Source organism: Molossus molossus, unplaced genomic scaffold, assembly GCF_014108415.1.
Source record: "Molossus molossus isolate mMolMol1 unplaced genomic scaffold, mMolMol1.p scaffold_m16_p_9, whole genome shotgun sequence".
Taxonomy (NCBI): Eukaryota; Metazoa; Chordata; class Mammalia; order Chiroptera; family Molossidae; genus Molossus; species Molossus molossus.
The window spans coordinates 51,214,674-51,241,006 of record NW_023425403.1 but is presented as its reverse complement, the minus strand read 5'-3'; the positions used below and the strand labels follow the sequence as shown (position 1 = coordinate 51,241,006).

Below are 26,333 nucleotides of genomic sequence, written 5' to 3'. Positions count from 1 at the left end.
TGCCTGGGAGCCTTCTAGGAGATGATGTCTTCAGGTAGATGGACGGTTTAAAGTTTAGGTGAAATATCTGGGCTTAAATAGATATTGGAGAGGAACAAAAGGCAACATGCAGGTGATAATGTAAGCCCTTAGAAACCATGAGTCTACCAAAGGAAGACTGGTTCCCTGAATCACAGACGCCAATGAGAAAGCCTGAAATGTGAATGAGAAGTCACAGCCCACGAGGGAGGAAGAAAGTCTGTAGAATGTGTTTGTCATCAAATACAAAAGGTTAAAGTGTTTGAAGAAGGAGGTTGTAGTCAACAGTCTCAAAGACTTTAAAAAGGTCAAAAATTGTCACTTTAGGAAAAAATTCTATTTACAATAACGTCAGGAAGAATAAAATACTTAGGAATAAACTTAACCGAGTTGGTGAAAGAATTGTACACTAAAAACTTTAAAACATTGATGAAAGAAATCTCAGCAGACACAAATAAATGAGAAGACAGACATCCAGTGTTTGTGGACAGGAAGACTTAGTATTGTTAAAATGCGCATGCTGTCCAAAGCAGTCGACAGATTCATTGCAGTCTCTATCAAAATCTCAATGTACTTTTTGCAGTTATAGAAAAAATGTTCTAAAATTCATATGGACTCTCAAGGGACTCCAAACAGCCAAAACAATCCTAAGAAAACATACTGTGTTGAATGCCTCACACTTCTTGATCTCAAAACATTTTGCAAAGCTACAGAAATCAAAATGACATGGTACTGAAATAAAGACAGACATGTGGATCAATGGAACAGCAAGAGAGCTCAGAAATAAACCCTGGCATATATGGTCAAACAGTCTTTGACAAAGGTGTCAAAACCACATAAAAGAGAAACGACCATCTTTTTTAACAAATGATGCAGAGAAAACTAGAAAGCCACATACAAAAGAAAGATTTTGGACTCTTACCTTACACCATACACAAAAATTAAGTCAAAATAGATTGAAGACCTTAACATAAGATCTAAAACTATAAAAATCCCTGAAGAAAACATTACGGAAAGCTTCGTGACATTGGAATTGGCATTGATTTCTTACATATGACACCAAAAACACAGGCAACAAAAGCAAAATGACAAATTGGACTACAGCAAACTCAAAAACTTTCATGTATCAAAAGGAATAATTGGCTGAGTGAAAAGACAATTTGTGAAAAAATATTTGCAAATCATGTATCTGTTAAGGGGTTAATATTCAGAATATATAAAGAATTTCTACAACTTAACAACAACAAATACAAATAACCCAATTTAAAATATGGCAAAGGACTTGAATACATATTTCTCTAAAGAAGATATTATTGGCCAACAAACATATGAAAAGATGCTCAACATCACTAATCATCAGAGAAATACAAATAAAAAAATTGATGTCCTCCTATTAAAAGTTATTTTAGCCCTGACTGGTTTGGCTCAGCAGTTAGAAGCGTCGGCCTGAGAACCAGAGAATCCCAGGTTTGTTTCCTGCTGAGGGCACATACCTCAGTTGCGGTTTGTCCCCACCCCGGTTGGAGTGGTGTGGGTGGCAACCACTCGATGTGTCTCTCTCACATCGATGACATCGATGTTTCTCTCTCTCTTCCCCTCTCTCCCTCCTGCTCTGTCTGAAGATAAATGTAAAAAATATCCTCAAGTAAGGATAAAAAAAAAAAAAAAGATGTTTTATGTTTCTCAAAATACAGGGGTGGGCAAACATAGGTTTACAGTTGTGAGTACACAAAACAGAATTTATTCTTGCATTATTATTTATTAATCATTATATAATTTCTTTGTATTATTTGTCTTCTTGTTATTATTTTATATCCTTATTCATAATTTATCTTTTAGGTAATGATGGCTGGTAATTTAAACTACTTTGCCCACCCCTGTATATACTGATACCCTAACTCCCAGGACCTGTGAATGTGACCTTACTTAGAAATAGGTTATTTGTAGATGAAATCAAGTGAAGATGAGGTCATTAGGTGAGCCCTAATCCAATATGACTGGTGTCCTTATTTGAAAAGGACAAAAGACACAGACAGACATCCAGGAAGAACACCATGTGGTACAGAGACAGAGACAGAGACTGGAAGGAGGTGTCTATAAGCTAAGGAACAGCAAGGATTGTTGACTGTCCCCAGAAGCTGGGAGAGAATCCTCGAGCAGACCCTTCCTCAGAACCTGCGGAAGGAACCAAGCCCCCAGACACCTTAATTTTGGACTTCCAGCAGCCACAACTGTGAGGCAGTACATTTTTGTTATTGTGATCCACTCAGCTTTTGGCGCTTCGTTACCGCAGCCCTCAGCAACTAATACACCGCCACAGCCCTGTTCTCTGGCCACAAGGAGAAGTGATTCCTTTCTGACACTGGGAAGTATGCAACCGAGAGCACAGCGGGCGGGGGCCACGGTGCACTCTCAGAATGCTGGACAAGCTCTCACCACCAACGACAGCCTTCTCAGCAGGCGGGGTCATTTTTCTTTTGCCCCTAATCAAACAAGTCCTATAAAAGTAACTTTATAAATTTGGGACTTGCTTAGAAGAACGGGTTCTCTAAGCCCTTCCTAAATTTCATTTCACGTGTGACCCCCAAACCAGATCACTTTGAAAGGATTGTTTTCAGAACCGTGATCTTTGCTTCATCCACTGGCACTCGGGACTTTTTCTAAGGTAGCTTAAGTCTCTCTTGCCGGTCCACAGATATAAAATGACTTGCCAAGACTGTTTGTTTACTGAGTTGTTGGTGTGTCATTCTATAATGTGCTCATTTATAATTACAGTTTTTATAGCACATTGCAGGATAACTTCTCAATTTTTTTTACGTGCCCAAACGCAGGCGAGAAACTCACACTTTAGCTCTGCCCGAACTCAGCATGCTGGACCCTCAGCTGTGGGCACACTGTTTTGCTTCCTTTAATCAAGTGAACAGAAATTTTAAAAATAAACAGTGCTCTGTTCTCCTCAGATCCTGTCACAGGCGATGGGAAACTGCATCGTCATGGTTCTAAGAAAACAGCGTGAAAATTGGTTTTTAGTTTTATGCAGCTTCTTGCAGTTGTTGAATTACAAACCTTCAGTGACTTAGCTGTGCTAGGACTTGTTATAAGGAGTTGCGGAGGTTTACCCTGTGTGTATCTAAACAGGAAACATAAACAGAATACACTGAAGATGTTGTCGTCGTCTTCACTGATGCCGTTTTAGGGTCCAAGTTGCACACACAACTTTGTTCTGACAATGTTTTGAAGGGGTGTTAGTTTTCTAAGGTTGCTGTAACAAAAATATAAAATCTGGGTGGCCTAAAACAATAGAAATTCATTGTCTCACAGTTCCATATACTTTTGCATTCTTCCCAAAGCTTTTTTTTATTATTATTATTATCTATCTGTTTGTTCATTCATTTTTCAAACCTTTAAGTCCCTACCATGTGCAAGACACTGGGCCAGATAGTGAGGAGATAAGAATAAACAAATACATTTTCTGCTCTCATGGAACTTATGGTCTAAAGGAGGAGCTGGACATAAATCAAATAAACAAATCAAGTAATAAATATTTCCAAATTGAGATGAACTTTCTTTAGAAAAGAACAGCATTTGAGAGAGAAGTTAATAAAATACCCTGACCCAGACGAGGGTCAGGGAGGAGAGGAAGGAGAAAGGAACACAGGAGCTAAGTTTTGAAGAATGAGCTGCAGCGAACCTCACGGAGGTGTTGGTAGAGGGGAGAAGGAAAAGCCTTCAGCACAACCAGAATTCAGAAGCCCAGAGTAAGGTGGTATAAAGTGAGCCTAGAAAAGTAAGCAGGGTATGGACCCTGAAGCTGCTTGAAAACCATGTTAAGAGCTTTATTATTATTATATTTTTTCTTGGTTAATCCTCACCCAAGGACATTTTTCTATTGATTTTTAGATAGAGTGGAATGTGGGGAAGAGAGGAGAGAAAAGATCTATGTGAGAGAGACACTTTGGTTGCCTCCCACACAACCCTGACTGGGGCCAGGGATGGAACCTGCAACCCAGGTTGCAACCCAGATATGGGCCCTTGACCAGGAATTGAACCCGAGACCCTTCAGTCCACCGGCCAATGCTCTAACCCTGAGCCAAACCAGCAGGGCTTAAGAGCTTTTTCACCTTTGACCTAAGAGTAATAGGAAGCCACTGAAGGCTTTAAGATGGGAGACAGTGGTGAATTAAAGGGCTACTTGGGAAGGAAAATCAACAGGGACATGGTGATCATTTGGATTTAAGGACATAAGGGAGAAAATCTCAAAACCGACTCTTTGTTTCAGGTTTGTTTGGATGGATAATGATGACATTCGCTGAACCAGGAAACAACAGCATAGAACCGTATTTGAGGGGAAAGATCAACCCAGTCTTGGGCATGTTGAATTTGTAATGAGTTTGAAGTTCTGAGCACAGATGCCTAATATTTGGTTGCATGTGTACGTCTATATAGTTTAAAGATGAGGGCTGGCTGGCTAGAGATAAAAATATGATTACTCAATGTCATTCTTAATTATTTATCCAGTGCCTACTGTGTTCCAGGCACTACTCTAGGCTTCTGGGATAAGTCACTGAAACATCAGACAAGTTCCTGCCTGTCCTCTTTGAGTCTTTTGTCCTAGGGTTGGTCTCTGTATTTGCATAATAATGGAGATGAGGTAGGATAGGGTGGGAAGAAAAGAGATACTGGCACCTTGAGGAAAAACAACCTTTAATAACTGCAGGTGCTCTTTGCTCTTGGAGTAATACAAATAATGTCTGTTTTGCTCCATGTAAAATTTGACTTTTGGTTCTGTTACCAATAATGAACCCTTTCTCTGTCTCAAGTTCTATCGCCTCAGGAGAGAAGAGCGGATTGGTCCAGTTAGTCTGCATCACTCCTTTTAGGACAGACTCATACTTCTGACCGCTTCACAGTGCCAGCAAGCCGTACAAAAAGCCATCAGCTTTGAACGGGTCTAGATCCAGGCCAAACCCCAAAAAGGGCCACCCTGAAATCTGTCTGGCTTCCTAAGACAATCCTTTCTTCTCTTAACTCTGAAACCTGGCCTTCACTCTGGAGGAGCTAGACGAAAAAAAAAGAAGATATGTGGCCACCACATAATTTTATACAAGAAAAATAAAGTGAATTTCGCCTGTTAAAGAAAAACATGGAGATATGGAATAATGACGGAAAAGACCATAAACCTTCCCCAGTTCTTGGCCAGATTTCACTTTGTAGCTCAGTGGGCTGGGGGTTTAGAGGAGGTTTATATCAGATAAGACACTAGATTGCACTAGACTGATTTTTAATAATTAAAGGTGGTCGGAAAGCTATGGAATATATCTAATAACAGCAACTGGTCTGTTTTTCTTTATTCACAATTTTGTTTCCCTGTTCTTGAGGGTCAGTGATTTCAGCGTTGACCTTTCCTTTTACTCTGCTCCTAGCACTTGCTCAGCAGTAGGCACGGTGGGGGATGGGGCTTGCCTGGCACTCCTGCACATAGCCATATGACTGCTGAATATTTTTTACTCTGATATTGACAAAAGAATGACTTAGCTTATTTCTAGGAAACAAGAAATATATATGCATGTTATTTTGTTTGATGTTAGTCCTATTTCTGTGGTGTTTTGCATAAAATATGTTGATTAATGTGAATTTTCATAGTGCATCTAATAAGCTCTTTTTATCAAAGTATGCAAAATTGAACAACTCTACAATCTACCACAAGCATACTCAGGAATGAGATTTGGAAAATGCATGATTGCTGCCTGAAAGGGAATACTTAAAGGGAGAGGGCACAGCTGTCCCCTTAAGTTCAAGACCCCAGGGTGGAGACTTCAGTACCAAATATGTGTCTTTCATACCTCTAATTTAAAGTGTGGTATTTATTTTAGGATAAATGCCATCAATGATACTTAGTTATCTGTATACTAAGGTGGAACAAATAAAAAAATTTACTGTAGATAATGAGAGCCATATCTTACATTGTCAGAGAAAGAAGTTACAAATAAGCAAAGGGGAGATGCCAGAGTAAAGCTGGTGGTGCTGGATTGAAGTAGGAGTATCAATGTGAATTCAGTTTATTTTTTATTTTGAAATAAATAGATACATAGGTAATAGATACATAGATATGTATGTAGTTACATAAATATGTAGGTAATACATGGATACAGATGTATATAGATACAAAAATGCATGGATAAATACATATTCATATTCATATATGTAAATAGACACATGGATGGATACAGTTCTAAGGTTATAAGATACATACATACATAGGTACTAAATATAGATATGTGTGTACACATGGGTTTCTATGCATACATATACTTCCTAGCTGTTTCCTTTGAGAGAGCCTAAAAGCCGTGACTTACTAGTAACAGCAAGCAAACCATACCGTTTCCCAATAAGACAAGTCAACACTCTTTGGAGAAATGCCTAATTCTAGAGCTGAGTCAGGAAAGACTCAAGATGAGACTCAAGTGTTTTGTGGATCCAGAAAGTAAAGAAGAGCTTTAAAAGAGAAAAGATAAGGCTGTATCAAAGGTTTCAAAGGCCCAAATAAAAGAACTCCCAATGTCCCACACAGGAATAATTTGATCAATAAAATAAATAATAATAGTATTGGATTATAACTCAAAGAATAAAATAACCAAAAACATACTTATGTATACATTAAAAAATTGAATTAAAAATGTAGGAGAAGGGAGAGCTCTTTGTCACAGAATAATGTCTAATCATAAATGTAGAGAAATAAAAATAATATAATAACAAATGAGGGAAATAGAAAATCACCATTAGAACTGTTGACATAAAAAATGCCCAAACCTGTAGAGAATTCTTAGAAGAATTTATTTGAGCCAAACGGGCAACATGTGCCAGGGAGCAGGATCTCAGATACTCCAGCATATAATAGTTTTGCAGCTTCCTTTATGTGTCTGAAATTGAGGAGATGTAAGAAGGATCGGAAAAAGCAAAGTGGGGATTGGATTACAAGATAGTTAACAAGATTAAATGCTCTCTTGAGGGTAAATACTAGCCTTTTCTTCCAGGGTTATTACTTCTGGTATTTCAAAGGTGTCTAAATGTAGATGCACAAGAACAATGGACAGGGCTGGCTTAAAACCTTTTACTAAAGAATTATAGGCCTCATACGGCATGACTACCCAAGATGACCTGCTCAGTTAGGAATTGTGATCAGATCACCTTGTGAGGTTACTTTGCATAGAACCCCTTTTTATGTCCACAGGACTATGCAGTTATAATTGTACAGGCAAGATCTACTAATGAATGCTCAAATTAGTATGTGAAATTTTAAGGAGAAATAGGGTATTTGTATGGCCTGAACGTATCTCCCCTACAAAAATCTTTTTTTTTTTTTTTTAATTATTGTGATGGTTTTAACATGTGTCTATAAATTCTTTGGTAATCTTCCTCCTACGAGATAAAACTTAACTCTTCATTCCTTGAGTGTTGTCCAGGTTAGTGACTTGCTTCTAATTTATAGTGTAAGAAAAAGGGAAACATTGTAACTTTATATTGAAGAAAAGTAGCAGACACACCTTACCCTAGTGAGTGTGGTTAACATAACCAATATTAAGGCATATTTATGTCATGTACCTTGTGGTTTGATGAGATAAGCATATCACCTTTATAGCATTTGTTCAGAAAATCCATAATCTCAGTTTAATCACGAGAAAACATCAGACAACCCCTAATTGAGGGGTGCCCTACAAATTACCTGTCCAGTACCCTGTGAAACTGTCAAGCTCGTTTAAAACAAGGGAAATTTGAGAAACTGTCACAGCCTAAGAAGACATAGCAATGAAATATAATGTGGTATCCTGGATGGGATCCTGAAACAGAAAAAAAGACATTCATTCAGAAACCTGGGAATTCCAAATAACTTCTACACTTTAGTTAAAAGCATTGACCAAGGTTAGTTTCTTAGTTTGTATAAATGTTCTGTGGTTATGTTAGATACGAACATAGGAAAAAGCTGGGTCAAGAGTATATTGAAACTCTGGACTATCTTTGCAGCTCTTATGCAAAGTTAAGAATTTTTCAAAATAAAGGGTTTTTTTTAATGGGATAAGAATTTTCTCCAATGGTAAGCTCTAATAACACAACATATAAACACATACATTGGCTGTTGTGTTGCTTTCTTCAAAGGCTCATACATCAGTGAAGCTTTATACCATGAATATATCGTATGGAATTTATAGCTGATTATGCTTTTGTGATCTTGAAAAGTTGGGACATATACTTCATTGGGAGGCAAATCAAAAGCTTTTTATGATTTTCTTTCTAACAGAAAAATGTGATGTGATGTGTCATTTCTCCTCTTCATCTTTATAAGTAACATAACTCATCTGAATTTGGAGGGATTTGTTGTGCTGGTTAATATGGCTGATGCAACACTGTAAAAAAAAAAAAAAAAAAAAAAAAAAAAAAAAAAACTTAGAAAAGAACAGTGGGTTCATGAGAAATATCACAAATGGGTCACTTCAGCTTGTTTATAGAACATCACTGATGTTGCATTTTTTTTGGTCTTCATCTCATCACCATTGTGTTATCATTGTCTTATGTGTAAAAATGCACAGTGTGAGGCCATGAGGTACTAAGAGTCCTGCCCTTTGTCGAAAATGTGTCGTCTTACTAGGGGAAAGATACAAGCAGCGTAGGGGAAGATGTGCCTAACTCAGAGGGGAGGCAGAGACATGTCTAAAAATGATGTATAAAATTTTACTAGTAAAGTGGGAGAAAATATCCCATATAAAAGAAATAGCGGGTACAAAGTTGTAGGAGTAAAAGTCCGTTGACTGCTTGAAAATGTTTTGATGAGGTAGGTGGTAGACAACAGTGTTTGTAACTCAAGCTATGGAGTATGACAAACTGTGGTCAAGTCTCAATGCTACCACTTCTAGCTGCATGACTTAGATAGCTCATATAAGCTTCTTGGACTTCAATTTCCTCACCTGTCACCTGCTAGAATATGGAGCTAATTACGGTACCTACATCAGGGAGCTATTTTGAGGATTAAATAATATTAGCAATGCAAAGTGTTCAGCATAGTATGTAGCACACATATTTACTACTTCGACTATGAGTATTTTTTATTCTGAGAAATTTTCCTAGAGGAGAGGATTTTTAAAGAATGTGTAAGAGTTAATCAAGGGTAGAAGGAAAGTATATTGCAGGCAAGGGAACAGTATTTCAAAGGCACAAACATGTGAAACAGACTGTGTGGGAAGGATGCACAAACCTGTAGTGTTAGAGTCCAAAGGGCAAGGCACTAGAGGTTACTGTATGCCCGCTAAGAAGACTAGCATTTTCTATACACAACTAACCATGCTTAAATTACTTTGAGGAACAGGAAAATGATGATGTTTCTTTTAAGGGTGTTCTGAAAAGATGAATTTGAAGAGACAAGATTAAAATGGAAATCCCATTAGGAGGGTTTGAGGAAAATCTGCATGACCAAGTGACCATGAGATTCAGCAACGTGGGAAATGTTGGGAACTGGCACGAGCAGACCCCTGAGGTGGTGGGAGAGACCTGAGACCCGAGGGGGCGGGACACTAGTGTAGATACATAGTGTCGATGGTGAACACAGGCAGGTCTTTCAAGCAGCAAGTTTGAAAAGAAGAGAATAGAGAAGGACACACAATCGGGAGAAATGTTTGCCTCCCTCTATTTTCATTTTCATTGTTTAAATCAAGAGACTTGAGAAAATAAATCAACACAGTGAAGGGGAAGAAATGGGGAAGACTGGGAAACGATGAGGTGGTCCCAGACTAGATGAAGGAGAAGGAGGTCACAGCACAGACAGGGTGAGGCAAAAGTAGGTTTACAGTTGTGAGTGTGCAGAACAGAGTTTCTTCTTCTATTATATTTACTCAGTATTGTGTTATTTCCCACACAAACAACTGTAAACTTACCTTTGCCCCGCCTGTGTGTCCTGTCCTCCTCTCACTGAGATGAGATCATTTTCACAGAGAGCTGCCAGGACTATGGCACAGGGGTAGTCGTGGTTTTCATAGCACATTTCCCTCGAGTAATTCAGGTTGCAGGCAATATGCTATCTCACTTATATATCTGGCATTTATATAAAAGAGCGAAGATTCTCGTTTTTTATTTGAGATCATTGAAATCCAGAGTGGTTGAGCGATTATAAAGCTGAACCAAAATTTAAATCCACATCTTACTTTTTTACTGTTTTTACTTAGAGTGGGCTGTCTCCTATGCTTTCTAAATCAAAACACAGAGGACAGTTATATTACAGCACTGTATATATTCTGAATTCCCTTTGGTATGGGCTTTTTCCCATTAGTTACTAAATATTCATCTTATAACAGGAACCAAGCATCTAGTTTACATGAAACTCTAATTTCATCTGAAGTGAAGCAAAAAAAAAACAAAAAAAAAACCTGCATTTTTTATCATAATGAATGTTTCTATGACTCAGTTAATTCCCTAATGGGAACAATTGTGTTTCAGTCGAATAACACAAGAGAGATATAATATAACATAAAGGTTTTTAGACCTAGAAAAAAAAAACATACAAAAACAAAACTATTCATTACTAGTGTCTCTAAGAAACCATTAATTTCGTTAATGGGATTTTAAGGGACAATAATATAAGGAAAACTTATCCCTTCAACGTAATTTGGCATTCTAGTTTTTCAATAGGTTTCTTTTCCTCTCTAACTTGTTAGCATTTTCTGCTAACCTAGCCTTGTGGCAAATATTATTTACCTTGGTGCACAAAGTCCCCTTCTGAAGGACATTTAAAGCCTGTCAGAGCTTAGGTTTAAACAAGATCTTACAAGAGCATGAAAGTGAACATTTCGGGTACTTCTTAGGGATGTCAGAAGTTGGTGTAAATGCAACAGTTGGTAAGTGCCCTGGAGCCTCCCAAACCAGGAAGCACCAAGCGGCCATTCACTCCCCCAGAGTCCGGCTCCTTCCAAGAACATCCCTCCTGCCCCCATTTCCTGCACGGGCTGTAAAGATGCTTGAGTGACAACTCTTGAATCTCTTGAGAGATGTAGAAAATGAAACACCACATGCCATTAATCAGCTGAAGTTAGGAAATTACTTTGCACATTTTGGGGCGCCAGCTGTCATATAAAAATACAGCTTTTATGGCCTGTATGCAAACCCAGAAATGAGCCCTCCAATTTACATGTCTACAACCCCAATTTGACCTTGGAAGTACTGGATTTATTAAAAATGTTTGTAGAAGGGTGAAAAAGTCAGACTTAAACATTTTTTTTTTATTGTTGAAAGTATTACAGATGCCTCCCTTTTTCCCCCCATTGGCCCCCTCCTTTCTGCCCCCACCCCCTTCCTGCCTTCCCCAGCCTAGTGTCCATGTCGATGGGTTGTGCATATATGCGTATAAGTTCTTTGGTTTATCATTTCCCACTCCTTCCACCACCACCCCGCCCCATCCCTCTGAGGTTTGTCAATTTGTTCCCTACTTCCATGATTCTGGATCTTTTTTTTGTGGTACATTTACACAATGGAAGATAAACATTTTTGAAAGGAAACATTTTTAAAGGATACTGAATTGCTGTCTTGCAAGCAATCATGAGGCTGAACGGGATTTTGCCCAGAACAAAAGAAGAAAAAGTCCTCCCTCCAAGAAACTCTTTATGAGATTCAACAGGCTAGTAAGGGATATTGTTTCTATTTGTATATCAAGGTTTTATAGCAACACTGGGATATTAATAAAAATCAACATCTTTGATCATTTCTCTAGATAGTTCATCTGTTTTAACCCAGAAGCCCTGCAATTCGGGTTGTAAAATCACAGAGGCAAAATAGTAAGAGGAACTGTCTTGAAAAACAGTCATTTATGCTTTAAGAAGAGACTCGATTCTGAATCACTGTGTTGTGTAGGTCCAGAAAGAAACAGCAAAGCCATCCTGCAAAGAAGCTAAGAGAATTCTGCCTTAATTTACTCTGGTGACCAAGAGGAGCTCCTTTCTCCAGTCGAATGTAATGTGATTGTCTTCACATGCTGAACAGTCAACAAATACTTGTCAGTAGCATTCACCCACAGACCTGTGCACATTTTTCAGACTAGTAGGGACTGGATTTTAAAATGAGAACTCTTGCCCTGGTTGATTTGGCTGAGCGGTTAGAGTTTCGGCCTGCGGTCCAGAGAGACCCAGGTTCGGTTCCTTCTAAGGGCACGTACCTCAGTTGCAGTTTGTCCCTGCCCCTGGTTGCGTCGTGCGGGTGGCAACCACTCTATGTGGGCCTTTCACGTCGATGTTTCTCTCTCTCTCTCTCTCTCTCTCTCTCTCTCCCCCCCCCCCACTCTATCTGAACAACAAAAAAAGAGGAAAAATGTCCTCGGGTGAGGATAAAAAAATAAAATAAAATAAAATTAGAACTCTTCCCCAAGTCTGAATGCTTTTTACATTGTTTTCTTTTAGAACAACCACCCCAAAAATTACAAAATTTTTTATTTAATGTGATTCTTCAGGTTAGTTCTTTGTTCCAGCATTCAAAAAGGAGCTGAAACTGAATACTGTTTGAATATTTTAACAGAAGAGAGCACAGGCTAAAATATGACGATTTAAGCGATGAGGCAGAACAGGGGTGTCACGCGGAGCAATTACACCCAGCTCGGGCGAAGCTCAAGGGGAGCACAGGCTTTCAGCGCCCAATGGGTAATGATATCTGAGGAAGACAGATGCTGAGCCAGAGAACAGCACTGAGCTTAGATGATTTATAGTTCTTAAAGCTCAAGGTTTGAAAATTTCTTCTTCAATTCCAGTTTCTTTTTTGAAAATGTGTGGTTTAGCCATGTGAGTCTAACACTTCTTCCTTTGTACTGTCCTTTACATTTGTTTTTGTTTTGTTTTTTCAGCATAAAAAATAAAATCTTGGGGTTCTCTGTATTATGTCCCCTCCATTCAAGAATCATGATCTTTGAATTAGATTTGCAATTAAGATTGCTATATGACATGTCTGCTTTTGTGGTATAGTATAAAGGTCTTAAATTATTATCCAGTCCTTAAAGTCCATATTATTCACTCATTGCCATCAAGGTAAATTTAATCTTGGAAAATCTCTGCTTACACTCAAGGAGGGGAAAGAATTTGGATGAAAAGTAGAATACCATTTTATCACATATTAAAGAAACTTTAGAGTGACTTCAAAATACCCTGTTTGAGTCAACCTCCTCAGACCTTCCACCTCCTACCGCCTACACACACACACACACACACACACACCCACACACGCACATCTTGTTTTTTTCCTCTTTTTATATCTTAATTATAATCATGAAATAGGGAAGGAGAAATGATCAAGGTCATGGTGATTAATAGCGGTGAAGTAAGGATTAAATGTTTTAGCTCAACTGCATTATCTGCCCTTTTTGAAAAAAAATTACTGTATTATAATAAGCACATAGAGACATTATGGTTAATTTTTACAAACTGAACACAAGCAGCACACAGATCACAAAATACAGAAGCCCGCTTAGAAGTCCCTTCTCCACACACCCTCCCAGTTATTACGCTTTACCCCCATCCCTAACTAAGCAGCACAGAAACTATTGCCTGTTTTTTAACTTTTGTAGAAATGGAACCTTCCAGAATGTACTCTTTTGTTTTGTCTGGTTTCCTTCACTTAACATTATGTTATGAAATTCACAACTTCTGTTCAGAAAGGGGCTCCCTTCCTGCTTGTGGAAGATTCTACTTAGTGGCTTAGTAGAGAGATCTGGTCTATTGACCATTTGAGTAGGCATGCACCTTGCTGTATTGTAAGTGGCTCTTCTGCATATCTATGGAGCAGCGATGCCTCTTGCTCAGGAAGACAGTGCGCAGGGTCCTGAAGAACCTTCAGAGTCATCTAAAAGAGCTTCTCGTTTGCTCTTTGCTCGTTTACCATGCAATGACCAACTCTGTGCTGAATTCTAATGTATTCATTCACAAACAGTTCTTGTGTTTTTACTCTCTAGATTCTAGAGTCTAGAAGGTGCTATAAAAGTAAATTAAAAAAATGGAATCTGGCCCCTACGGTGCTTACAAGCTTTGGGGAATATAAGTAACTCTAATACAAATTAGAATAACTTATATGGTGATTATTTTTTTATACTGGTAACCTATATATGTTAAACATTATATTCTGAGGTATTTGATTAATATTATAAAACTTTATGTCTGAATTTATTCTAGGCATTGCATCAGTGAGGTCATCAATAGCAGACATATGTTCAGATTAAATGCCATACACTTAAATTTTATTCTCTTCTGTAAATCTCGGGACACCTGTGCCTCACACAAACATATTTATCTAATTAATAAATAGATATTTCCTGCTTGTCTCTCCACCCTTCAGGATACAGTATGCGTAAAATCCTTTCTTTCACTTCCTAGTCATCTGCTGGAGAGTTTAGTTCTGCCACCTGATCAGTACAATTATTTATTCAGCTAACATTTGTTCAGCTTACTTTGTGTCAAATATTGTGGCAGGCCCTGCATATGAAAGGCCCCTACACTATTCTTGTCCTCCTAGAGTTTAAAGTCTCAGGAAAGAGATACAGTCTTTAAGTGGTCACATGCTATAATTTCAAATAATGCTATATGTAGCAAATTTAATAGTGTCCCCCCAAAACTCATGTCCACCCAGAACCTCAGAATGGGATCTTTTTTAGAAATCAGATTTTTGCAGGTAGAGTCAGTTAAGATCACGCTGGTTTAGGGAGAGCCCTAATTTCAGTGTTTGGTGCTTTTGTAAGAGAACAGAGAGAGACTCAGAAAGAGAGACAGAAACACACAGGCAAGAAGGCGTTGTGATGACAGGGGCAGATATTGAAGTGATGCAGCCGCAAGCCAAGAAACACCAAAGATCGCCGAGAAGCTTGGTAAAATCAAGGCAGGATTCTTCCCGAGAGCCTTCAGAGAGAGCATGGCCTTTCTGGTGCTTTGATTTAGGAACTCTAGCCCCCAGAACACTGAGAGAATAAATTTCTGTTGTTTTAAGATACAAATCTTATAGTAATTTGTTACAGCAGTCCTAGGAACCTAATACAATATGTATTAGATTGAATCATAAGAAATTGCCTATTTTTGACTACTTTGACTTACATAAATAGCAATATGGTCCGACCCAATATGCCCTGAGAAAACCTTGTTGGTCAGAGAAAGCTGCTCTGAAGAACTGCTAATGGAACTAAAATCAGAACAGTAGACGTTAATGAAGAATAAGAAAGAGGAAGAGAGGAGCTCCGAACAGAGGGCCTGGCATGTGCAAACCTTCTGAGGCAGAGGGTCCAGACAACTTTGAGGAACTGGACAAAGATGATGTATCTGGAATATAGTGTAAGCATAAGGACAGGTGAGGCTGGAAAAGTAGGGAGTAGCCGAATCGGGTGTTAATTAGAAAGACTGAGAATTTTATTTTAAGAGCAATGGAACACCATTGAAGGATTTAAGCCAGAAGGTGAGACTATTCTTAGGACCTATAACAGGGTGAGACTATAACAGGGTGGAGAACAGATCGGAAGGAGCCAAACCAGAGGGGAGACCCTGGAAGGGAGTACGGGAGCCGGGTGGTATCTGACTGGGGAAGCCCTGGTGGGCATGGACAGAATGGACAAGCATGGACGGTTTTAGAAAAGAGCCTCCGGTTTTTGTTTTGATGACATGTCCTGATTAATATACCAGTTGCTCTTGTGTCTTTTGAAGATATTTAATTCTCATAAAATATGCATACCAGTCTTGGAATCTCTAGGACCCCAATGTTGACTAACAGAGTCAAGTGTCACCATTCTGCTGCCCACGATGTCTCTGAAAGTAGAAGTAACACCGTCACTTCTTTCTTATTTCTCTCTTTGCTCCTCACCTTGTGCTCCCAGCACTTTGTTTCCATCTTGGCTCGGGTAGACTGGAACAGAGCTATTCTGTTTCATTGTCATTATCTGTTTATATGACCATCTATTTGTTAGAGTGTGGACTCCGCCAGGACAAATGCTATGTCTTAGTTATTTTTCTATCCCCAGAACTTAACAACAAACCTGGCATATGGGATTTGATTTATAAGTGATTGCATCAATGTATAAATAAATGTGTCAGCAAATGCATGAACTAAACACCTTATTTCTGCTCTATCTTCTCAGCCTGTCATTGGCCTTATGTAGTTGTCTCTCTTTCTGGTCTGACTTAACTTATTAACTGGTTTTTCCTTTTCTGTATACTCTGCTTACCCTGACACATATTTTCTCCTAGCTTTGTGAATGAATTTTTGGAAAATAAGTATCTTCTTCATGACTATCTTTGTTTATGTATGGAACCCTTTTTCTAATTGACTGCATCTCAGGGACATGCTAATCATTTTTGTTTTGTGCCTCTGGGAGCTAATTCTTTATCACTGTCATCATCGTAACCATCAAATTACTGGGAATGTGCTGTGCTCAGTGTTCCACTCAGGGAGGGAGGCGATGAGCAGCAGCGGTCATTTCCCTAAATGAGATTACTTCCTACGACAGAAAACCGAAGACAAGCCACAGAATTAAATAAGACATACAGATGGCTTAGGTAAAATGTTGATATTATATAAAACAAAAATGTTACAATGAGAGAACAGTTTTGTAATAGAATGCAGGAAAAAAGGCACATTTCTCTGAACTAGAAATGAGGCAAATAATCTCACTCTGAGCTCACGACCAGTTGGACAACTGAGCCATATATTGTATTAAAATTGGGGTGTCCCCCCAAAATGCAGCCTCATGTTTTCTCTGGTCAGTTGGGATAGTGGGTACAAGACAAGAGTCATCACTGTCTTCCTGTTATAAGAACTCTCATGCTGATCTTTCCACAAACACAAGACAAATTGTAATTATAGAGGAAAAGCTTCCTCAACAAGGGATAAGAAGCTGATGGCTTTGAGACCGTCTTCCCTAACCCCACTAAAAGACTTCCATAATTAGATGTGGTTATCGAAAAGGTGCAGTGTGTGGATCAGGAGAGGAGGGCTGGGGGTGGGCATGGAGAGGTCAGGGAGGGGGAACAGTCGAGAGAAGTGAGGAGGGCTTCCAGAGACACCAGCGGTGGGGCGGGAAAGTGTAGAAGCCACTACCTCATTGTTCAGGTGGGAACTCTGCAGCCAATTCCATCCGTACGGTGTCTCCTGAGCTCAGCATTGTTTCCAGTCTGTGATGTTAAAACCTCTTCCTTGAAACCCCACCTGATAGGAAAATACAAGCACACACACATCCATCCATACCATTTGCTTATCATTTCTTACAAAGATGACTTCTAACAGCACGTAATATAATAATTCCCAAACATCTTTACAACCACGTAGAAAGCTTTCCTGTGTTGTTTCCATTTTGAGCTTTTCTTCTTAATCTGCTGCAATAAATGACCAATTTTCTTGACATTTTCCCTCTTTTCAAATATTACCACTTAGGATTTTCACTTATTTCTTTATTCTTTTAATTTTTCATTCTAGCACACTTTTATAAAACAAATGTTATTGTAAAACTATGCTAGTGATAAATAAGTCAACAATAAAAAATGTTTGGTATAAAAGGGGGTTACATTTGGGAATAAAATCACATACTTTTTTTTTCTAATTTGGGGTGGGGGTAGTTTTTTGTCTAGTTGAGTTTGGGTTTTCCTGGTGCTCAGTTTGAGCTCAGAGAGCAATGCAGGGCAGGGGACAGAGTGTACTTGGTAGTTCTTTGCTGCCATCTACTGTTTCTTCATGTAACAACTCATTGTTTCTATGATTCAAAAATATAATCATCTATGACACATACTATAGTTTCCCCCTTTTTTTCTTCTTTCTATTTTGTCTTTAGTTAAAGCAAAGTGAAGCGAATGCAGACACCAAAGAAAAGCTCCCTCTACGCCTTCGCATCTTTGAGAAATTTCCAAACAGACCGCAAATGGTGAAAATCTCAAAGCTTCCTTCAGATTTCACAGTTCCTAAAATCAGGTATTCAAGTATTTCTTTGTTTATCTCAAATGCACTCATCTTAAATCTGACTCAGCCCCTCTTCCAAACTCATGTGGATGTGGCCTGTTTTATTTTTCAACTTTTCCTGTATGTGTGTACTCTTTCTACCTCTGTTTTATAAACCACTGACCCCTTTGAGCAGCACAGTCAGAGCCATGTCCTCTGACAAATGTATTAGCCTAGACAGGAAGGCCTCTACCCCCACACACATACCCCCAATCCCTCCCCCACACCCCGCTTCTCCCTGAGGTGCTTCTCAGCGCTTTGACTTCCTAGGCAACCGGTGAAGGTACAGAGATTGCAGAGATGCCAGATAGACATAGACCTCTGACCATCAACCGTGTAAGGATAACATTTTTAAGTCAACAGAGAAACGCCACTGGCTGGGTTTCCGTACTATGGTAACAGTGTTTGTTTAGAATGCCATGTCTGATTACAATGTAATTTGCCTTCCACATTTTGAAAGAAAAAATGTAGCATTACCCACTCACACCAATTTGAGGTTCTACCACTTTGCCCTCCAGATAAGCACTTGCTTAGAAGATGCTTTAAAACACTTATTTTTAAAATATAGAAATCAAATTTATCCTGTTATAGCTCAAAAATTACAACCAGAATACTATGAAACATGACATTCTTATGTAACTAGTTTTTAAAACAATTCTATGGGGCAGTTATAAAAGTATGAGACTAGATATGGTGCAATATTATTTAAAGTTCAAATAAAAATATATTTGCATTTCTGATTTTTAAATCATTTAAAACCTGAAAATATGGAGTATAAAAGATGTAAATTAAATTCAAGATTAATGGTTACTTGAAAAGATGTTATTTGAATTATGGCCATCAAGTCTTAGAAGGGGGACAAGTATCTTATTACCATAATAAGATTCCAAAATACTATGAATTGCTGAACATTATTACTTAAAAGTTATCTCAGGGACATTACTTGTTTTTAAGCAGGAACAACTAAGATTTAGGAACTTTCTCTAAACTCACTACTTTGGCAGTGAATCTCCACACCACTCCTGGTGTGACATATCTTGTTGACCACAAACATCGACAGTGCGTTCTTGTAGCTTAAGCACACACATCGCTGCAAAATGCCATTAGTTGCTCCATTTCATGAGTCATGCTTGATGTATGTATACTTCCTTTGCAAAGGGAAAGTTTTATGAAGCAGTTTATTGATCGCCAGCAGCAGGACACTTGTTGCCTCTTGAGAAGCCTCCCATCGGCCTCTTCCTCGTCCTGTGATCACTCCAAACGGTCTGCCATCGAGGACAACAAATACATTGACCAAAAAGTAAGGACCACTGTCTCAAATAACCAAATCTCTAAGCATGTATGTTAGAGAACAAAACTCCATAACTGTGGAGTTTGCATATCGAATGTCTCAGGAGAATAATGAATAATGAAGACAATTTTATCTGTAGAAGAAATCGTTACGCCTAACACTTTTAAATTTATAAACGTAACTTTTGGATTTCTACAAGTGGCCTTTTGAGCCATGCCAGGCATGTGACTCCGAATATGCCAAGACCTTCCTCGCACCTGCATGTGCTCTCATGCAGAAGGAAGAGCGCTCACCTCTCAGGCTCAGCCCAGGGTTCACGCTCACCTGTGTGTTGTCTCTGCAGGAAACCATGCTGATTTCAGTTGTTCTACTCCAGGGAGAATGACCAGAGCAGGTTTCTTTAAAATCGGTCAGAATAACTACCAGTTACTGAGAGCTTAGTCAGTGGCAGGAATTTTCCCTGGACACATTATTTTACTCAGGCTCTGATTTACCTGTTTCTTTGTCACTTGAAAAGTGATAGGGAATTTTTTTTTCTCATATTCCACTGTTAGAAAAAGAAAGATCAATGATGAAAGGAGATGAAAGATTAGAGTTTACAAAGGCATTTAATTTACTTGCAAGTATTTCCCTTGGTCCTAATTATTTTTTATTCTTTTAAATCATCACTGCCCTTTTTCTACTGCTTATAATCAAATAGATATTTCTCTATCATCATGTGTAAATAAAATATCTACTCTTTCATCCTTCAAAATTCTGTATTTCTCCCTTCTTATCCCCCTACCCCATAAGGTTATATTTTCAGAGTACCTTTGCTTTTCTCCTCTCCTTCCTTTCCACCATCCCCTCCCCAAACTTGAATTTCTTCCCCTTATCCACCCCCTACCAATTCCCCTGTTCTCTGCTTTAGATTAGTGATCTTGTTCTCAATTATTATCATCATAATTTGCTTTATAATATGTCTGCTCTTGTTCAAGGATTTTTATTTGTTCATTTTCTTTTAATCATTAACTGATATTGGTCTTCTATGTTATCGATTCCAAGATTGTAGATGGCAAATCTGAGGCCAATGTCTTCTTTTTTCCCCACTTATAATTAGGTGTTTTTGTTCTTGTTGTTGGATGGTTGGTTAGAGTTCAGAATCTTTACTGGGATATACTTTGTATGTCTTTTATCACTTTAACTGTCCAAACTGGGGAGTCTTTTCAGTTTGCAGACTAAGATATTTGTCAGGAAATTTTTCATTTATTATTTGTTCAATTATTGCTTTTCCACCTACTCTTTTTCTTCCCCTCCTCGTTTTCCCTTATGACTGGCATCTCTCTATTTTTTTTTTCTATGCTTTGAACTATGTGTTCAGCTTGATCTCCAAGGTCACTGATTTAGTCTCAACTAAGATCACCATTTACTTCTAAATTTTGAGTGAAATGTTATGATGTGTGTGTGCACACACATGCACACCAATATCCTCAACTCACCTTAAAGACTTAAACTCTTTATTATTATTATTATTATTATTATTATTATTATATATACCACCTTTATTTTCCACAGTTATATTTCACTCAATAATGTATACCAGGCATGGACACAAAAGTTCCTATGTCAGCCAATAACTGGGTGAGAGGGTAAATCAAAGGCCTGATTTTGTGCAATCAATCTGAAATTACATTTTACATAGTAGGAACACGTGTTTATTTTCTAAAATTCGTTTTAAAAGACTTTGAACCAGTGTGCAGTGAACCCCCAGGCTGGCCGCGCAGTGACCAGCTCTCTCCAGGAAGAGTGTGGACAGCTGATAGCATTTATGCCCAAAGTGGCAAATGCAGAACATGCTTTCTTAAGTCACTGGAGACATTTTCCTGCTGGAAACACAAAATTAAAGCATAGTCTGGGAAAATTTATTTTCTCTCTAAGAGGAAACATGATGCTTCTCAGATTTTTGAACATCGTATTTTGAACTAGGTGAGGAAGACCATTTAAAGATTCTTGGCAGCTGTGGGGGTGGGGGTGAAGCCCAAGGAGAATTCGGGCGCCCTCCGCGTGCCCGCCATCCCCCCTCCCAGGTGCTCTCCGAGAACTTGGAATGCCATCCTGATTTCTTTATGTCCTTATGGTTTTGTGGTTTTTTATTTTAATCTTCTCACTTATCAGTTCTATTTAAGTAACCAAAAGGAGGATGGCACAGTTGTATTCTGTAATCTTTCGCTTGAACCTCCCTCATGATCTCCTAAAGTACAGTGAACTAGCAATACACTGCTCCTCCGTGGTGTCCACGTCACCCAGCACCTGCAAGAAACTAAAATTGTTGAAAGCTGCCAGCAGTCCCCAAGGCCAGGTGACTGAAACACGCAGTACATGATCTAACACGAGGAAAATGATCAGGGATGGTTAGGCGGCCCTTCATTCCCATGTGAGCCTCGTTGGCCCACGTGTAGATTTAACTGCAGATGGAGTAATACTGTTTGTCCCTCACAGCATCCATGATCTGGCTGAATGCCCCAGGGCAGAGAGTGAGATGTGGAGAACATGTGTTCTCTTCATCTCGGCGGCCGCTACCCTGTCATGGCAGCCGCAAGAAGACGTCCCCCAGTGGCCACCCATTCTTTGACTTTATTTAGGTCACCAGAAAAGTAAACTTAACAGTCTCTTTCAGGATCCACTGTTTCTGCTTCAGCTCCCACCAGTTCCTGGGTTTCTTCATAAATGCTTAGGACTCTGCATCCTTGAGTACTCTTGGCCGGGGAACCCAACACAGACGATCCCACCCAGTGAACTTCAGTGGTGAGGAGTCCCAGGAAGCAGAAGTCAAGGACAACGTAGTCTGGTATTTGTATTTTTAATATGGCAAGCCTTTTTTACTTTTACTAAGAAACCTTTTGGCTGCTTAAAAGCAAAAATATATGAACACCAACAAAAATCCTGAACAAAGATTAGCTCCTTTGATAAAGAATCAGGAGGTGTCCACTGCAATCCCTGTTGTTTTTTTGGAAATGCCAGTCATTGTCAGATGGACACATGGATGGCACAGTACTTCACTTTATGTGAAAAAATTCTTCCAGCACCATGCAATACCAATGGAGGCTGTTTTCCCTCCAAGAGTGGTAAGAAATAAAAAGAAAATGAGAGCCTGGCTTCTCAGTGATTCTTAATATGACAAAGGAACAATAAAATAAAGCTTTTCCCTTAATAACTGCCGGTAAGAGGAAACTCCACTACACTAGAGGGAAGCACTTTTCTCTTGCCAGGGAGAACACTGAGTCCCAGAAACCCGAAGATCACAAGTTAAGCTGGGGGGTGGGGGGAGTGCATGAGCAATGCAGGGAACACAAAAGCACATGTTAGGCAAGGTTTTCTCAGAGTAATTACCCTGGGTTTGAACAACCATAAGCAATTCCCATGGCAAACTCACTTTGCAGAGACCATGCTTTTAAAAATAGCCCTGTTCGATTAGCTTTATCACATGGTTTAAAATACCTGTCCTTCGCTCTGTAAACAATAAGCAAACAAAAATGTAAAATCCCTAAGCCATTGTTGTGACCTGTCTAGATCCTAAAGAAAGGATAAACTTGCATATCTTGAGAGGAGTTTTTCTAGTTTCTAGGCAGGAGGAAATCAGTCAATGGTTTTCTACCTATTTTTTCTCCTTACTATTGAAGGTAAGCCCTCAGTTTCTTAGGTAGAGTGCTTGCTGATAGACTGTGGTGTGAACTTGGCTTTCCAATAATTCTAGTTAACATAAGCAGCCCAGTCAGTCCTCAGGAATGAATCATCTCATCCAAGTCAAGATCTCTACCCTTGCTGGATCTAGGCACTGACAATGTTCTTTAGCTGAGCTAAGTGATCTTTCTGTCCTGCTGCCCTGGATGATGTGCCATTTCTGGGGTCAGAATCCACAATGGTCTGAAGAACATGAGTAAACCTCAGAGCTGTATCAGCCTGAGACAGATGGACAGATGAGGGCTTCCCCAGCCAACTCCTATATAGTACCGGAACCCGCATGTTTAAGAAGAGTGAATATTTCTCAAATATTCTGTTCTCTCTCCCTTATTATTAGTGGACATTTGGTCCATGGGCAAAGTTCCATGAAATTTGGTCCTGTCCAAAATCTCCATAGAGACATTTGATCCATACAGTTAATATGAATCTCACTATTCTGCAACATTCGAATCCTGACCCGTCTACCGAACCCTATGTGCTATTACCAGCTAGGCTACCAAAGCAAGTTATTATCGACAAAACAACCACAGCACAATTATTGGAACAATAAAACATGATAGTATCTTTATGGATAAATCCTGTAAACCAAAAGTATAAGTAAACCTTATATTTGAACCCAGTAACATTTCTCTAAGTGTGGACATTTTGACAGGATCAAATATTAAGGACCATTTGGCGTGGACCAAATGTCTCCTTGGCCATTTTGCACAGGACCAGATGTCCTGCAAAGCTCTCTTACCTGCCTCCTTTCTAGGAAGCATACAGCACATTCCAGATTAAGTCTTCACAATTAATAGCTCTGCATGAAAAAAAGTAAGGAGGAACATGAAAAAAAGGAATTACTGTATTTTGTTTACCCTTTTCATTTGCATGTGTCTTCGGTAGTCACTGAGTCATTCAACAAACATTTACAGAGTGCCTGTTACTCATCTTGCACTCTTCCGGGCTGTGGGATTCAACGGTGGCCTCTAAAAGCGTAGAATCTGATGGGGAGAAACACATGTAAACGGATGAAAGTGAGAAGTATGCGAGGAGCCAGGCACCTGTAAGTCTTGAGGAGAAAGGACAAGGAGCGGTACAGGAGGAAGGTGCTCCAGGCAGAGAGGGGGGCATGTGGAAAGACACGAAAGCACAATATGCTGGACATAACTGATTGTGAGAAGCAGAGTAGAATAATGATGAAGTGATGTAGCTTCCAATCCCCACCTATAAAATAGAAATAATTCTCATTTTAAGGGTTTTTTATTAGAATTAAATACTATATGGTAAATGCTTAACATCACACTGGCATAGCATGTTATGTGCCCATCATACCAGGTAAGAAAGGTTACTGATATTAAATCATACCATGAAGTCAGACTCAGCAAATAGACTTATATGAATCAATCAAGACAAATAACCTTACTTGAACAAATTAACCTTCAGCTGTATGACAGTCTAGTTGAGCACAATATATTAAGTTCGGATTTATTTTCCTTATTGTCCATGAGTCTGATTTTTTTTTTTAAGTCTACTCTTTAGTGATATTTTGGTTACTGCCCCCATTGCCTATCTAGTGTCTTAGACTCTCAAAAAAGTAAATTAAATTGTTCTGGAAAGATTTATTCTTCACAAAGCCTTGTTGATTGCCATTCAGCACTTTGTAATTTTCTATGTGATTATAGAGTATTTGATGATTTGTTCCAGTAACTCCACACACAGAAAGTTATTCAGCCTGGTCTGTAATTTCCAGGGTAAACGTTTACTTACTGGAAAAAAAAAAAAGAGAGAGAGAGAGAGAGAGAGAGAAAACAGCCTGTTTTTATCTTTAGAGCTTTTGCTCTTCTGAAAGAATTTTCTAAAGTAATAGCTTAGCATCTCTGCAATGCCATTCAGGACATTTCTCTGGGAGAAGAGTGGGGGGTTATGTGATACGACCACCTACCCAGGGCCTGCGAAGATATGATGTAGTGTGGTCCCGGGGAGGGAAGAAGTGGTGTCCCTCAGACCAAATATGAAAAACCTACGTATGCACTTCTCTCTTTAGTATAAAAATGTTTTAGTATTTAATTGATCGCCCATTTATTTACAATAATGGAGGGGAAATTAAAAAAAAACAAAAACATAATATAAGTGAATTTTTTTTTTTCATTTTTATTGATCTTTGCACTGTGCTTTTGAGCTCAGATTAAGAGACGGCTGCATTAGTGTGCACATTCTTTCACCCGACAGCCGTTTACTGAGGACCTTGAAGTGGAACCGTGTGCTGGGTCCTGGGTGAAAAAACACATTTTGCTGCTTTTAACTAACATGAAAGTAGGGATTCCCTATCAGTGATTTTTTTAATTTTATTTTTGCAAAATAGTTAATTGTGTAATCATTTCTAATCTGTGCTTGTATGTAATTTCCTTGCATTCTTTAGATGTATATTCACTGAGGGTCAAAAGTAAATCAGTCTAAGATTACATATTTTTTGTAGGAAATATGGAAGACTTTTACCAGTAGTTTTGGTACTGTATCCAAAAACAGGTGTCAGAGAGCTGAGGGTGCAGCTAAACCTATCTTTGAAATTTACATTCATTTGTACTTGAGTATAGTTTTACCTGTAAGTAAGTCCTATCTTCCAATAAGTGATGTGCCGACTTCACCATGTTGTAGTTTCTGCTGCTGCTGATTGATGTTCTTGTCATTGGGACCTGAAGTTCACATACAACTGAATCACAAGCTAGATGTGTTTAATATCCAGTGCTTATGGGCTCTCTTGCACCAGACTGCCCTGGACTTTAAATTCCCAAACAGCTGCATGGATAAGAGCAACTGTCATTTTCTCCCAGAATCATAAAATATTGCACATTAAAAAAAAACTCTGCAGATTTTCAATCTTGGTCTTTCTGTTTATATGAGCTATAACCATAAAGTCATTTTATCTTTTATTTCTATAATTTAAATTTATCTACCATATGTTATAATTTCTCACCAATAAGCACTGTATGTTAAACACATCTAACTTTTTTCAATAATTGAAGGTATCACCATTCCCTGATTTTTGGTAACGTCAGTATCATAGTACTAGGCTAGCTGACGTAAGGTGCTGGAGATTTGGCCAAATCTACAGTGACAGACTAAAGCTTTGTCGTTATAGTCAAGTGCAAAATAGTCAAGCCAATTAAGTTGCCAGTCATTTAGTTTCCAGTTGTGCAATATTTTTTTATACATCCAGTAAGTTGATACATTTCAAAATATGTAGTCTTCCTTTGTCATTTTATGTGATTCACATTAATTTCAAGGATTCATTTCATAAGAAAAAATAGAACAAAAAAGAGAGTCAGCTTTTAATATGAAGAAA

General features: G+C 38.7%; 1 protein-coding gene across 1 annotated transcript in view; it reads left to right on the top strand.

Moving 5' to 3' along the window:
• The window catches only part of NALCN (sodium leak channel, non-selective), a 275,008-nt gene that overhangs the window by 176,619 nt on the left and 72,056 nt on the right, over positions 1-26,333 (top strand). The window contains exons 15-16 of the mRNA XM_036249837.1: positions 17,834-17,970; positions 19,156-19,297. Of these exons, the coding sequence (XP_036105730.1) occupies positions 17,834-17,970; positions 19,156-19,297 (279 nt within the window). The remainder of the gene's footprint in view (positions 1-17,833; positions 17,971-19,155; positions 19,298-26,333) is intronic.